This window comes from Thunnus maccoyii, chromosome 11 (genome assembly GCF_910596095.1).
Source record: "Thunnus maccoyii chromosome 11, fThuMac1.1, whole genome shotgun sequence".
Classification (NCBI taxonomy): Eukaryota; Metazoa; Chordata; class Actinopteri; order Scombriformes; family Scombridae; genus Thunnus; species Thunnus maccoyii.
Window position 1 is genome coordinate 32,786,060 of NC_056543.1, and position 14,707 is coordinate 32,800,766.

General features: G+C 39.9%; 1 protein-coding gene across 9 annotated transcripts in view; it reads right to left on the minus strand.

Moving 5' to 3' along the window:
- Positions 1 to 14,707, minus strand: part of LOC121906769 (abl interactor 2-like) — a 65,473-nt gene that overhangs the window by 20,231 nt on the left and 30,535 nt on the right. For 6 of the 9 annotated variants that reach the window (XM_042425852.1, XM_042425849.1, XM_042425854.1 and 3 more), the window contains exons 3-7: positions 13,260 to 13,436; positions 11,553 to 11,570; positions 11,149 to 11,252; positions 5,371 to 5,523; positions 2,707 to 2,831 (exon numbers count right to left, since the gene is read on the minus strand). In XM_042425852.1, coding sequence (XP_042281786.1) covers positions 2,707 to 2,831; positions 5,371 to 5,523; positions 11,149 to 11,252; positions 11,553 to 11,570; positions 13,260 to 13,436 — 577 coding nt within the window. Of the gene's footprint in view, positions 1 to 1,921; positions 2,246 to 2,706; positions 2,832 to 5,370; positions 5,524 to 11,148; positions 11,253 to 11,552; positions 11,571 to 13,259; positions 13,437 to 14,707 lie in introns of all 9 variants that reach the window. The other 3 variants (XM_042425857.1, XM_042425853.1, XM_042425851.1) reach the window with 3 other exon arrangements.

The following is a 14,707-nucleotide window of genomic DNA, read 5'->3' on the forward strand; positions in this document are numbered from 1 at the left end:
TCAACAATCTGGTGCGTCTGTCTGTCTGCCTGTCTTATCCAAACTTCTAAAACAACCTCAGAGGGATTTCTCTTTGAGCTGGACTCCAAAAACACATGAGCTAAGACACAGTTCTATTTTCTTTGTTTTCCAACCAAGTCTGCAGTATGTTTGCAGTATATCTGCAGTTTGTGTTTGTTTTATTTGTAACATTAAGTCTTGTGTTTCCACTAATAGTATTTGCTTTTGAAGTCACATCAACTCACATAGAGTTTTCCCCTACTGAATGAAAATTTGAGTGTAGTCAGATTAAACTTTATTCGGCATTACACTAAGATTACAAGAAGCCAGCGAAAGCCTGAATCCTCAACTCTAACTGAAATGTCGCTTTGAAGAAGAAAACGATGTTTGAAACTGGATCTTGGCCTATTTACTGACAACAGTCAGCTGACTGGGAGTTAAGCCAACAGAGTCTCTTTCACAGAGCAGTCTGAAACATGGTTTAACCCCTCTTCATTGGTGGTTCAACACCGCCGCACTGCACAGACTCTTCTACAACACGGCCCAAGCCGGGCCGCACCGCTCAAGCTCAACAGTGAATCTAACTACAGCTCAACCAACCAAACCTGGACCCACTGAGTCGACACCAACTAAAACAAATCTTCGTCAACAGTTCGGCCTGACATGGCTTTGTGATGAAGGGCTGATGTTGAATAACGTTAAAATTAAAAGATAATTTCTTTAGAGAAGCTGAGTTAGCATTCTCTGTTACAATACGTTAGCCTCGAGTCACACACTTCAAGCCACTATTTCTAAACAATTTTCTTTATTATTTTATTTTATTATCATTTAAAGGCCTTATTATTCTTTTTTCTTTATTATCTTATGCTTTATCATGCATCCTGAAAACATTTAGCTATTAATAAATGTCTTCATTTATCCTAAGAAGTTGTTGTTGTGATTTCTTTGAGCACAACAAAACAGAGGTCACTGCTTTGAAAAGAACTTACAGTTATGAAACTGATTAATTGATCAAATTGAGGATTGAATTCAGGGTTTGATGTTTCCTCCAGACATTAAAGATTACCTTTTAAGAAGTGGTGCCCATTATACAAGGTTATATGTTGATTATTGCCTACTATTATACAATTAAAATAATAGTAAAGTGCTTTACACATAATCACAGGTGGGTCCCCGCACACACATGCAGTTGCTGCATCAAGTATGAAAAGCCGAACACTGCTGACTCATTCTTTTCCACAGACAATTATGACAGTATTCAGTGATAGTGATGGTGAATGCATCAGACTAACAAAGGACAAAAGATAAAAAAAGGATAAAAACTGACACAGCAGAACCAGAGATATCGTCTTTTTTATTCCACACGTTCTTCTTCTTTGTCAAAACCTGGTGCCTGCATTACCCACAATACAACTTGATCGCTGGCAGTTCAATCAGAGATTCGAGTGTGTTATGCTAATATAGCCTCAAGCCACTAGCCTCAAGCAGAGATGAGGAGTGGACTAGGTCTTGTAACCTCTCTTCATTCTAATTGCATACCCCCAGATTTCTTTTTCAAACCTCAAGCTGACGCTGACTCAAGTGACATCACTTGAGGCAATTTATTAGATTTCATGTGATGCGTAACAGAGTTCCCCTTTCGAGGTGGTACCAGAGAAACAAAAAGACAGGACTTCCCTTTTTAAATATAAATGTAGCAGACTGCTACAGTCACAGTCATCCACACAACTGAATGACCTGTGAAACCTTCCCTTCTTAGTCAGGATGGGTCTCCGTGAATATGTAAGGGAACTACTATTCCCTTTCTTGTCTAGAAAATGGAAGATGGAGAAAGGGTGATAATGAGAGGAGACAGGAAGAACGGAAGAAAGGAGGACTTGGCGAGGCTGATAATGGAGGCTGCGTTGTTGGAGAAACTCACCTTCAGCAGGTGATGAGGAGGAGGAGGAGAGAGAAGGGGCAGGAGGAAGGTGAGGAGACAGTTCTCCAGGAAAAACACCTGACTGGACCTCGGATGTGCCGGGGGCAGGGTTACAGGGTGGGGAGGTGTTGGTGGGTGCGTTTGATTGTGAATTTGGTTGAGGAGTTGAGTCAGCATGTTGTGAAGGTGAGTCTGGTGACAAGGGTGCGTTGGGTTGTGTTAAAGTTGTGGTGGAAGAGGAGGAGGAGAGGGAGGAAGGAGTCGGGGAGGGGGAGGAGTTAGGAGCAGTAGAAGAAGAGCTAGCTGGTCCAGCAGTCGGGGAAACTTTAAGATGGAAGAAAAGAAGGGAAGGAAAAGAGGAAGGACAAGAAAGGGAAAAGAAAAGCAAGAAGCAGTAAAGAAGAAAGTTAAAGGTTAAAGTAGGGAGTGAGTGACAAAGTTGAGACCACAGCTTATTATAAATATTTTAAGTAAAGTGGTTGCTACTAAAAGATATTCAAACATCACATCAAAAATATATTTTAATATATATTTTAAAATATTAATTTGTATCTAAATTTTATTGATCTGACACGTTTGGTCTACTGAAAACAGAAAAGGAAGGAGGAAAAGAGGGAAAAAAAAGATCAGGAAAAAGGAAGAAGAAAAAACGATACTGAAACAGAACAGAGGAAAAGAAAAAAAAGGGAATGAGGGAAAGAAATTGATCAGGAAGGACAGAAGGATAGAAAAAAAAGGAAAGTGTGAGTGTCCTGTGCATGTGTGTCTTTCTGGGTGTAGATTACCTGGGAAGGTGGAGGGTGGGGAGGGTGTAGGCACGGCGATGGGAACACCCACACAGCCGCTGCCGCTGTTCTCCCTGCTGCTACTCCGACTGCTGCTGCTGGGGTGGCTGCCCTCACTACTACCACTACACACACACACACACACACACACACACACACACACACACACACACACACACACACACACACAGCAGGATAATCAGTGTCCTTTAGGACACATGACATGATCCTCTCCAGTTTTCCAATTCAAAAAAGTTATGAATTAAACATTCTCCAATTACAAAATATCTTGAACTTCAGTGTGTGTTGCGTTTCTTTCACATATCGAGGCTTGGCTTGTGGTTGCTATAGTAACAACATAAACTGTTGCTGAACAGTAAATATAATATGTCTGATGAGCAACATTCTGTCAAATGAAACTTTTCCACAAGTATGAGTTTGTTGATAGAGACATAGGGAAACAGTGAGAGACAGAAACAAATGGACAGTAAAGGCAAAGACAGAAGAAAAGAGTACGACAGAAGCAGGAAGACAGACTGATGAAGACAAAACAGACAGATATACAAACAGACAGACAGGAAGTCAGCTGCCTGTAGAGAAAACAGCAGAGTGAAAGCAGAGTGATGGCTGTAAGAACTCATGAATGTTAATGCCAGCAGAAGCAATGAAACAGTGAAAAGCAGCAAACACTGAGAATCTGATTGGCTGAGGGCTTCAGAGAGGGATTGCCCAAGGTGGTGATTGGATGGGAAGGATTCTTGAACTGTCTGCAGCAGAGCAGAGCTGTGATTGGACAGCAGAGATGACATTTTAGATCTCTGAAACACCACCAACATCTTTGATATGTTCAGTGATTCCAATAGTGAATAATATTAAAAATAAACAAATACATAAATAACATAGTAAATAATGAAGTGAAATAGAATGGCAATTCAGGCCAATATTCCATATACAATGTGTAAGATTTTAAAATGTGCTTATTTTAATTTTGTATTGATATTTAATTTAACCAATTTAGTTTTTTTTTCTTCTAGTGACTAAAGTGTTATCTGCTTCATCTGTAGCAGGCAGCAAATGGATTATTAAATTGCCACCATGTTTGGACAATATGTGTCCTCTGTCTCATTGAAACCAAATTCTTTCTGGTGACATAAAAACTGTTAGCATTTTGAAAATTTTAAAATTTCAGCTTTAATAAATTCCTAAAACAGTCACAGTCTAGCATGAAAATATTTCAGGAATTTGCAAAATTAAAAAGCAATACGTTTCCCATCCAGAGCACCAACATGCTCACACACTGTTACATGAACTGCAGAGGAGAGAAAATAAAGCTACAAAGAGAAAGTGCATCAGTGAATGAGAAGACAATCAGTTGATGCTGTGAGGATGTAAGCAGAAAGTCAGCACAGTGTGTCCTCTGTGTTCATTCAGCAGTAATGGTGCAACACAGCGACAACACATCACTGCTGGAGATATTTGTAAATGAAATAAAAGTACAAGCAGTCCAAATGTTTCTGGTCTGGATTCACAAACTTTTTCTCAACACAGACACACAGAGAGAGGATGCTCTCACTGAAATTATAGATAATATATTATCGCCAGTAAGTTGCCCATAAACTTATTAGTAGCACTTCACAGAACATCTCTGTGATTAAAAGTTAACAGAAAATCAGTAAGTAGGATTTTAAGAAAAATTTGAGAAAACGAAAAGGTGGTTAAGAAATTTTGAAGAGATTGTTGCTGTCAGTTATACTGTAATACTGAAAACCAACCAAATCGAAATTTACTCCTTCAGCATCACTGCAACATGAAACCACAGAAGAAACACTGGACAGCAGCAAATTTCAGACACTGAGCGGCCAAAGCAGAGGGAAATATGACGAAACCAAGATTAACAATGAAGCCAGAAGAAAGGTGATAACTCACAAGCAAAGATTTTGGAAAAATGTAACAGCAAATCGCACTGATGTTTGCGATGTCACTTAAGATTTCCCTTCTTGTTCCAAATCAATGGCTGCCCAAACAATCCACAGAGGTGCTTTTGAGTACAGGTCAAACTCTTAATAAGAGTGAAACCTCATTAAACAATACACTAATAAATGATTATATTATCTCACTGTAGTAGGAAAAAACTGGAACACCTTGAAAACCCAGTTTGGGGACCGGTTCCTTTGGCACATTTCTTGCCTTTTACCAAGAAATTAGCTTTGGACAGATCCAAAATATTTGCTCATGTTCAGTCGCCTCACAAATGTGACTAGATCAGATGAAAATACCAAGAATGGAAGCATAAACTAAAACATGCTGAGAAAAGATGGATGTGATGAGAGAGAAAGGGTGCATCTAAAAACAATCTCCTCATTAGCTTTGGTAGTTTGTTAAAACTTTATCTTCAACACGTGTCAATCTACTTGTGTTACTGCAACACAACACATCTGAACGCCAGTAATTAAATGTTGTTATTAACCTCTATTTGCATTGAGGATCCGTTCGACATATGGATTTGTCTTTGTAAATACACTACTATGAGGCAGATATCTACAGATATAATATCAGAGTGGAAAATATTCAAGATTAGTTATGTAATAAATAATTCCTTTAGAACAAAGGAAAGAGCTCTGAAATCCCGTTCGGGCAGCCATGTTTACACACTGACCCGGCTACCTGTATGTTCGGGGTCGATGGTTGAGGGTGGCTGTGCGGGCCGGACTTGGAAGCTGCCCGACGGCCATATTGTTTCTGGTGGGGCTGGACACATAATCATTGGGTACCACTGGGGGGCGCACAGGCTCCAGTGTCCTGTAGGGGGAGTTCTTCCTGTACATGCAAGACGTGAGAGGTAAGGGTGAAGACAGGGTTATTGTGAAGACAAGTTTTATTCTTTCTTCTTCCTTTTTTTTTTTAGATTATTTTTTTCAGCATTTTTTCCTTCATTGGACAGTGTGCAGTGAAGAGGCAGGCAGGAAACGAGGGGAAAGAGAAATGGGTACGACATGCAAAAAAGGTCCTTGGCTGGCATTGAACCAGGGACGTTCTGACCATTCGGCTACTGGGGCAAGAGACAAGTTTATTTCTGATGACAAAGTCTGACGCCACCGTCCTGTCAGGGAAGCACCTCCTGTACAGGACCTCCAACCTGAAGCCGGATATGACAGCCTGGAACAAAGCACTGTCATTTGATATATAAACATGAGAAAGGAACTTTGTTGTCCAACTTTGTTTATTATTATTTTGTGCTGCAACATCTGACATTCAGACTTCCAAATCATAAAAGTGAAAATGGTTCTCCAACATTCGAAAGTTCCTGAAAACCTTCTTGGTTATTTCACATGAAAGATTTATGCATTTGTGTTTTTGTCTGTTCTTTTCTCACTGGTTTGAAGTGACACCTAAGAATGTTTTTTTTACCTTAAAGTTTGATTGTTGCTAGTCATAGAGTAAAGTAATAGAGAAATGCTCAAGATTTGAAACCAACTTTTAAGAAAAAGGATTTTTAAAAAGCTGTAAAAAAAAGCTTTAAAGCTGTAAATCTTTAAAAAGTGTATTCTTGTATTAACTGTCTGTTATGTGAAGCCATAAAAATAGTTAAAATAATCAAATGTGACATTAAATTTCAAGGTCGCATGGCACATAAATATACAGCATCATATTTGATATGTAATCATACATTATTTCTGCATTTGGGATGGCCTGGGGTTTGCCTCCTTGCTGTATAAGAAAGAGGGAAATCTGTTAAGGTCATGTTTAAAGGTTTTAGAGGTTTTCAGAGAATTACACTTCCTTCAGCATAACAACACTCTAGAGAATAAGGACATTCAAATATCATCAAAGAACAAGAACACACCACAACCAGACTGAAGACAAACAGGAGTTGGTCTGATATATTCAGGGTGAGAATTTCACCCAAAATCAAAAACAAATTGCATCAGTTATTGCAGTAAGAAGAAACATTGGACGGGTTTAACTCCTAAATATGGTTACTTGAAAGTAAATACACACACAAAGCACACCTTTCTTGAGTAAAATCTAATTTCAGCTACATAATTCAGAATGTAAATATTATGTATGAGCACAATATGGAGTGTTGTTGTTGTTAATGTTGATGTTGTTTTGTGTGTGTGTGTGTGTGTGTAATGACAGAAGGACTTGGCCTGTTGATTGCAGCATGATGCTAACCCACTGCTGTGTGTTTGTGCCTTGTCTCTCCATGCACATCTGTGTTTGTGAGTGTGGTGACAGAGGGACAGGAGGAATGGCTTGTTGATCACAGCCCACAGTTCCAACCAACTGCTAAGCTGCTTCTGTTCACTCTCTCTTATAAACTCAAACACATTCTCATCTTATTCATTTGTGTCATTTTTATTTCTGTGTTTCACTGACGTTGATCTCCAGGTTGTTTGATACTTTGACACTTTCAGCAAGGGAACAACTCTGCCACCTATTCCACATTGACTGTACACAAACAGATGGCTGGTCAGCAGGTTACACACAATCTGAACAGAAAGTGCTGCCAACAGGGGGCTACGGTCACCAGCCAATAGAATCAGAGCTTCCTGGCTCTGGCAAGTTTGGCTACCTGGCTACACACACACACACACACACACGCACACACACACACACACACAATAATATAATAATACATGCTACAGTAAGGGTTGTAGTAAGTATTGTAATTAATTAATGCTCCAGAACAAGAATTCTTAAATGTATAGTTCATTATTTTGGGAAATATGACTTGCCTTTTTGCTGAGAGTTCGATGAGATGATCGATACCACTCTCAAATCTGTACAATAAATATGAAGCAACGACTAGCAGCTAATCAGCTTAGCTTAGCATAAAGAGTGCTGAAAGGGGGGAAACAGCTAGCCTGGCTTTGTCCAAAGGTAAGAAAATCTACCTACCAGCACCTCATCTCACACAATAGCTGATGTGGTGCATATTTTTCTATTTTTCAAAAGATGATGGAACTGTTTGTGGAAACAGCATCTAAGGTTTGAGCCTCTCCGTGAGGGTTTTCCTTAGCATCAGCTGACTGAGCTCTGAGAGCCAGGACATGCACTGTCAACCTCCATGGTGTGCTAAATGACTGGAGAACGTCATATAGCCAACAAATGTTAATATGAGGCCATTTTCAGGCACAACAAGAAAACCTCACAGCATAGAATTCTTCAGTAACTAAAGGATAGGTTCAGGTTTTTTAAAATCTATGGTATATCAAAAATACCAGATTTTATCCCTTCGCAGGAGTTCGCAAAGGAACTTCCTTCTGGAGAAGCAAAAAGAGGGTATTTCTGTCTGTTACAGTGTATTCATGTATCTGTGGAATACAGGGTCAGTATGTAGAGTAGGAATTGTTACAGTGATCAAGACCTATTTCCACATACATAATGGCATCGCAGTATTGTATTAAAGGTCCAGTGTGTAAGATTTAGTGGCATCTAGTGATGAGGTTGCAGATTGCGACCAACTGAATACCCCCAACCTCTCTCCTTCCAAGTGCGTAAGAGAACCTACGATGGCCGCAAAACTTGTGAAAAACGTAAAAGGCCCTCTCTAGAGGCGGTGTTTGGTTTGTCCATTCTGGGCTACTGTAGAAACGTGTACTTCTCCGCAGAAGAAGACCTGCTGATGTAGATATAAAGGGCTCATTCTCAGGTAACAAGTTATTTTCAGGTGATTATATAGTAATTAAAACATACTTATGAATATTATATTAAATTTCTGCCAAGTCCGTTCTGCTAGATGCCACTAAGGCCCTGTTTATACCTGGCATTAACATGCATCTCCACATGCGTCTTGAGTGACCATTTGTGATCAGATCTCATTTCCCCACTCTATATGCAAAGAAACACGTACATCATTTCCGTTAGCAAAGACCAAATACATTGTTGTTGAGGGGTCTGCTCCGTCCAAAGCTGTGTTCAACTTGTTTGATAACAGGGTTAACAAATATACAATTATGTGCCCCTTCATGAAAATCAAATGCCTGTCCTATTTATTTGCTCTAGCGCTGCGCTGGAAAATATAAACTTAGCACAAAAAGCAAGGAAATTTGTTTTTGGTAGATTATTTCTTTGTTGTAACAATGCTTCTTGGCAATAAATCTTATACCGTTGGAAAGCCTGTTTATTTTCCTTTTAAATGGTGCCACATTTGTATGGAACATGCATCCCCCCCACACCATCACATTGCCTCCACCAAAAGATGTTACTCTATCGGTGCAGTAATCACCATAGCGCTCTCTGCGTCTTCTCCACACTTTGACCCTATGATCCAACTGCCGTAGGCACAAACTGGACTCATCGCTGAACATAACTTTCCTCCACATGTTCCGGTGCACCTGTTGCCAACACCAGCGCAAATGGGCCTGACAGTGAAGGGCAGTCATGGCAGGCCTCCTGGCAGCCCTATGAGACTGGAGATTGGCTGCGTGCAATCTGTTCAGGATTGTCTGGGCAGAGAGCCATCGGCCATATTGTCCTGCAAATGTTGACTGCAAATCTGTAGAAGACAGCCTACGGTACCTAAGTGCTGACAGGATGAGGAAATGGTCTTCTTGGGGTGTCGTCTTCTTGGACGCCCACTTCGCGGCCTGTCTCTGACATCCCCCGTTATATGGGACTTGGCCTTCACTTTGGAGATGGTACTAGGGTTCACTCCAAATAATGCTGCAACTTGGTTTTGTGGAACACCAGCTTGAAGTTGCCCTATCGCACGGGCCCTATCCAGATCAGTCGAACGTGGCGTGCCAATTCTTGGAGCAGACATCTACTGACCACTGGCACCTGATTGGCAGCACTTGAGGGTACCAAAAGCTCAAAATAGCGATAGCAACAGCAAAATAAGCTGTTTGGCATTGGCAGAGCAGATTTGGCAAATTTTTCATGGGCGCAACCCACATACTCAGCTCTGCTGCTCATCCCACAAATGCATGTTCCTTACAAATGTAGCACCATTTTAAAGGGAAATAAACAGGCTTTCCAACAGTATATGATTTATTGCAAAGAAGTATTGTTACAACAAATAAATAATCTACCAAACACAAATTTCCTTACTTTTTGTGCTAAGTTTATATATGACAAATACAGAGTTATATGGAGTGATCTCCCCGCAGCTGCGTCTCTCCATTGAGAGATGCTGTGTGCATTTACACACGAGGCACAGCAGCGTAACTTCATTGATTATTTAAATCTCTGCGACGCCAACAGGATCGGTCAGGATCTAATGTTAATTAATGTCCTGCGTTCTTCTACACATCCAATAGGTCAGCTGTTACAAACACACAGTCCAGGTTCATACTATTTGGAGTAAAGCAGCCGTACAAAAGCTGAAGTGTAAAAAGAAAAAGTTGTGGTTTTACAGGGGGTTATGTGCAGGACTATTTCTTGAGTGGGAGCAGTCCTTGACTCTAGTCGTCCTTGTAAGTTTGCCAGGCAGCCAGCTGAGACTCCAGGCAGTCACTGGTCCCAGCCAAGAAATAGTCCAGCACATAACCCCCCGTAAAAGCACAATGTGTTGTTTTTACATTTTGGTTTTTGTACAGATTAAACAAACAAGATATAACATGTCAATTAGTGATCTTAAGTGGTGCTGGTAGATGGATTTCGTTACCTTTGGATAGCTTCATATTTAATGTACAAACATGAGAGTAGTATCATCTAACTTTTGTCAAGAAAGCAAATAAGCGCATTTCCCAAAATGTCAAACTATTCCTTAAATCTAACTAAACCATGGCCTTTGACCCCACAACGTTTGGATGCTGCAGTACCACAGAGAGAGTAAAGAAGAGAAGAGGAACAGAGATAGAGGTTAGAGGACAGGATCAGAAGAATGAGATGCAGTAAGAAAGAGATGGACACAAAGAAAGTGACATGGTTCAAATGAGATGAGGGGAAAGAATGTAGAGAGTGAAAATCCGACAGAGAGGGAGGGAGTGAAATGGAGATGATAAGGAGAGAGAGAAGGAGAGATACAGCTGGGTGACCTAGATGTTTGAGAGAACACAACAAGCTTTCACAACGCATGACGTTATTCCTCTGAGCGTTTCAGTGTGTATGTGTGTGTGTGTGTGTGTGATGTCATCCCCTCTGCCGGGTCAAATCTGTAATAAGCTCGCCGCAGGATGCTCCGTCCTTCCACAAGAGACAAACACACAAAACTGCAGCACGTTCACACACATCTGTGCATCCGCAAAGGTGAATTTGTCTGGCCAATTCTCCCTTTACATTCATGACAAAAAATGAATATAACATACCACATTATTCAGATGTCGCTCACACATTCAGGACAAAAATAATAACATCAAGAGACATAAACCATGTAAACAGAAGAAACAAAGACAGGGCAAAGGATCAGTTACAGTGAATGTTTGAGACATTGAGTGTGTGTGAGTGTTATTGCATGTACTGTATGTGTGTGTGTGTGTTGGGCTGGGTACATACCCTAAAATGCCCTTGCCTGCCCTCGGAGGGCTGGGTGGTTTCTGGGTGGGGGGATTGGACCTGGACAGACCCCCTCCTAGTTTCATGTTCTGCTGGCCGTTCACCTATGGAAACACATGATCTACTTCTTTATCAGATTTAAGTTATTTCTCATATATCAATGTTGGCATTAGCATGAACAATACAGTGTCAGTTACGCCCTGTTCACACATACAAACTGAAAGTAACCTGCTCTTCTTGTCTCTGTTGAGCGTACGTACTCAGCTCTTATTGGACAGTTACTTCCTCCCCTTGCCAGTACACTACACCAGTATACACCTTTAGAATAGTATTTATCCTTCCTCAGTTACAGATATCAGATTTACTGTCCATGTGTTGTGTGTAGGTGTGTTGTGCATCCTTACCTTAAACCTCAACAACCACTAAACTCGTCAATGAAAGCAATGGCAACAGGAGAAAGAAGAGAAAAGTTGTCTAGAGGTTAGTGTCAGTGCTACAGCATCATGCATCATCAGCCATTAGAAACACAGAGCAGAAATAAGACCCCAGATACAGAGAGACAGAGGCAGAAAAAATCAAGACATGGCCATTCTAGCAGTGAAGATATAAAAAATATCAAGTTACACTCAATAAATCAGAATTTTGAAAACACAGTGACTAGATAATTATAACTAAATAAATACATATGAGCATTTACACTACTGCAGTCCGCACACCACATGTTTAGTGAGACACACACTCAGCAATGCACACACACATGCAAGTTAAGACTCCATCACTCCTAAATAATCTTATTCTTTGTGCTGCAATCTCTTTTGATGGCTGTATTCCTGTCTTTTGCTTTCTGTTTGCTATTTGTGGCTCATCTGTCTTATTTTGTCTTATTTATTTATTGGGACCATGTACAGTGTTAAACGTAAATGTTACCGTGTGATGTACTGCACCAGAGTTAGCTTTTAACTAATTTTCATCTGCAGTCCCTTAAGCAGCTCACAATTAAAACATATAACAGAACAATAACAAACAGCACAAAGCAAAAAGCACACAGGACACATAATACAAAATACAAAGCTACACACAATAGCACATCACATACACCCACAATGTCAACTAGAAATGACTAATGTATACTTGTCAAAGATGATCTGTGTTCATGAGAAGACCATGAGATGAAATTTAGATTCAGTGGTTACAGAGCTGAGTAGCTGTTAGCAGACTTTTTAATTTGGTTTTACACATACTGATGGAACTGCAGCTCTTCATATCATCAGGTAGGACATTCCACTGAGTTGTGGCTTTCACACAGAATGCTGACTGCCCAAATGCAGTGCCATGAAATGTTATGGTACAATCTTGTATAGAGGATATTCTGGAGGATCTAATAGAACTTACTGAGCGCATATACACAAAGTCACATAGTGGAGGAGCAAAACCATTTAAAATTTTATAAACTAGGCACAAATTTGAAAATAATCTAAAATTGTCAAAGCTCAGTAAATTGTATTTCTCCAGTAAACTACAGTGATGGAAATGCATTGGCTTTTTGTCCAGAGTTTTTAGAGTTTGTTTGTTTAAGGACTCAAGAGGTTTTATGGCTGTTTCTCCAGCCTGCCCTCAACATGTGGTGCAATAAGACATATGGGAAAGAATCATAGCATGCATAAATATCTTGGCTGTGTTCAAAGAGAGACAGTTTCTAATATGTCTAAAATTTGCTAAGTTGTACTTTATTGTTTTAACAGTTTTTTTTAACATGTTTCGTAAAGTTCAAATTTGGATCCAGTGTCACACCAAGATATTTAAAATCAGTGACTATGTCAATCCTTCCACCTTTGATGAGAATATCACCATCTTTACTAATGGTTACAAATGGCTGCATTGATATAGTGCTGCTGTCCAAAGCGTTTTACAGGTTTGTTTCTGTACAATACATCAACAATCACCTCTGGCATTAACTACCTGCATCTGAACTCTAATATACTGTCTATATTTAATCCTATTGTATCTTTATATGCAACTATTTAATGACACTATAGGTCTTTTCACTACATTGTAAAGATCTAAAAACATCATGACCACATTATCATCATCATTTTTATCTTTATTCACACCTTGACTCCATGTCCAATGTCATCGAGCACGCTGTAGTCAATGGGCTTCCTAATGTAGCGCACTGGCCTCTCCGGATTGGCAGGAGCAACGATTTTATGTGAGCGGGATGTGTTCTTATTGGTGGTCAAGATGCCAATTTCCCGTCTCGCCACCTTCTCCTTGTGAATGTCAACAGTCTGGAAGGAGAGATCAGAACAGGTTAATCATCATTGGTTAATCTATCGCTTCTTATACTGATTCATTAATCGTATTGTCTATAAAAAGCCTTTCTGTAAACCTTTCTCAATCTGAGTCCTTGTCTATTCTTGTGTTCTTGTGAAATTCAATGTCTGCATCTGTGTGGGCTAGATAAGTATCCCAGCATGCAATTTGCATCATCCAACAGTGAGGGCCCTTTGATAATTTATCAGGTATACTTCTACTATCTCAACTGCAGATTGAACGTACTGCATCCTCAGGAGTTTGGACCAGCGTTGAACCACGCTTGAACATCCAAGTATGTGAGTCCAAACTTAGCGTACACGGTATCGAGAAAGCCTGTAAATATGTCTTTCTTATATCGTCTGACCAACAGTCCAAAAACCCAAAATGTATTCAGTGTGAGTAAAGCGAGTTAATCTTATTAATGGTAAATGGTTGCATTTAATTGGTATAATAATTTTACTTTTTTTTTTTAATCCAAAGCACTTTACAATATTTCTGCTGCTTACTCACCCATTCTCACACACACACACACACACACACACACACACACACACACACACACACCAATGGTAGCAAGCTACCACGCAGAATGCTAGCAGAATCATCAGGAGCAATTTGGGGTTCAGTATCTTGCATCTTGTAATCTTGACATTTCAAAAGGTTCTCCCACTATAGATATTTTTTGTGTAATGCATTTCAATACGGATGAAAACCTGTTCTTCAACCTGGAGCAGGAGTGTTATTATACAAAACACCCTCCTTGTTTTAGGAGGTCCCAAAGACACAGCATTTGGTCTATAAGTTTGAACTCAATGAGTGCATTTAGGTATATCATACAGATGCATCGTGCATTTGTTTAAACCATGTCCTCTTCATGTTACATTTCTACTCTTTTGACTGATTAGCACACCATGAAATGCAAACTGGATCTTCTCAGTATGATTCCTTCTGAGAGGGAATTTCGCACTTGCCTACATAACAGATGCGACTGTGTGTCAATGAACAGAAAGTGGTTATTATGACGTGCAATCACAGGGCTGGTGTGACATAACGGTGACAAGCACATCATTATTTCTGTATGCAGAGTATTCTGATTATACTGATTATTCAGAGGCATGAGGACACAGCTTGTTGAACAGAGAATGGATTCTCTGTACCACTGAAAACTATGATTTTATCCCTTTAATTACACAGCTACTCTGGAAAGGGATAGTTGTGGATTTCAATGTTCAGTGAATGAAAT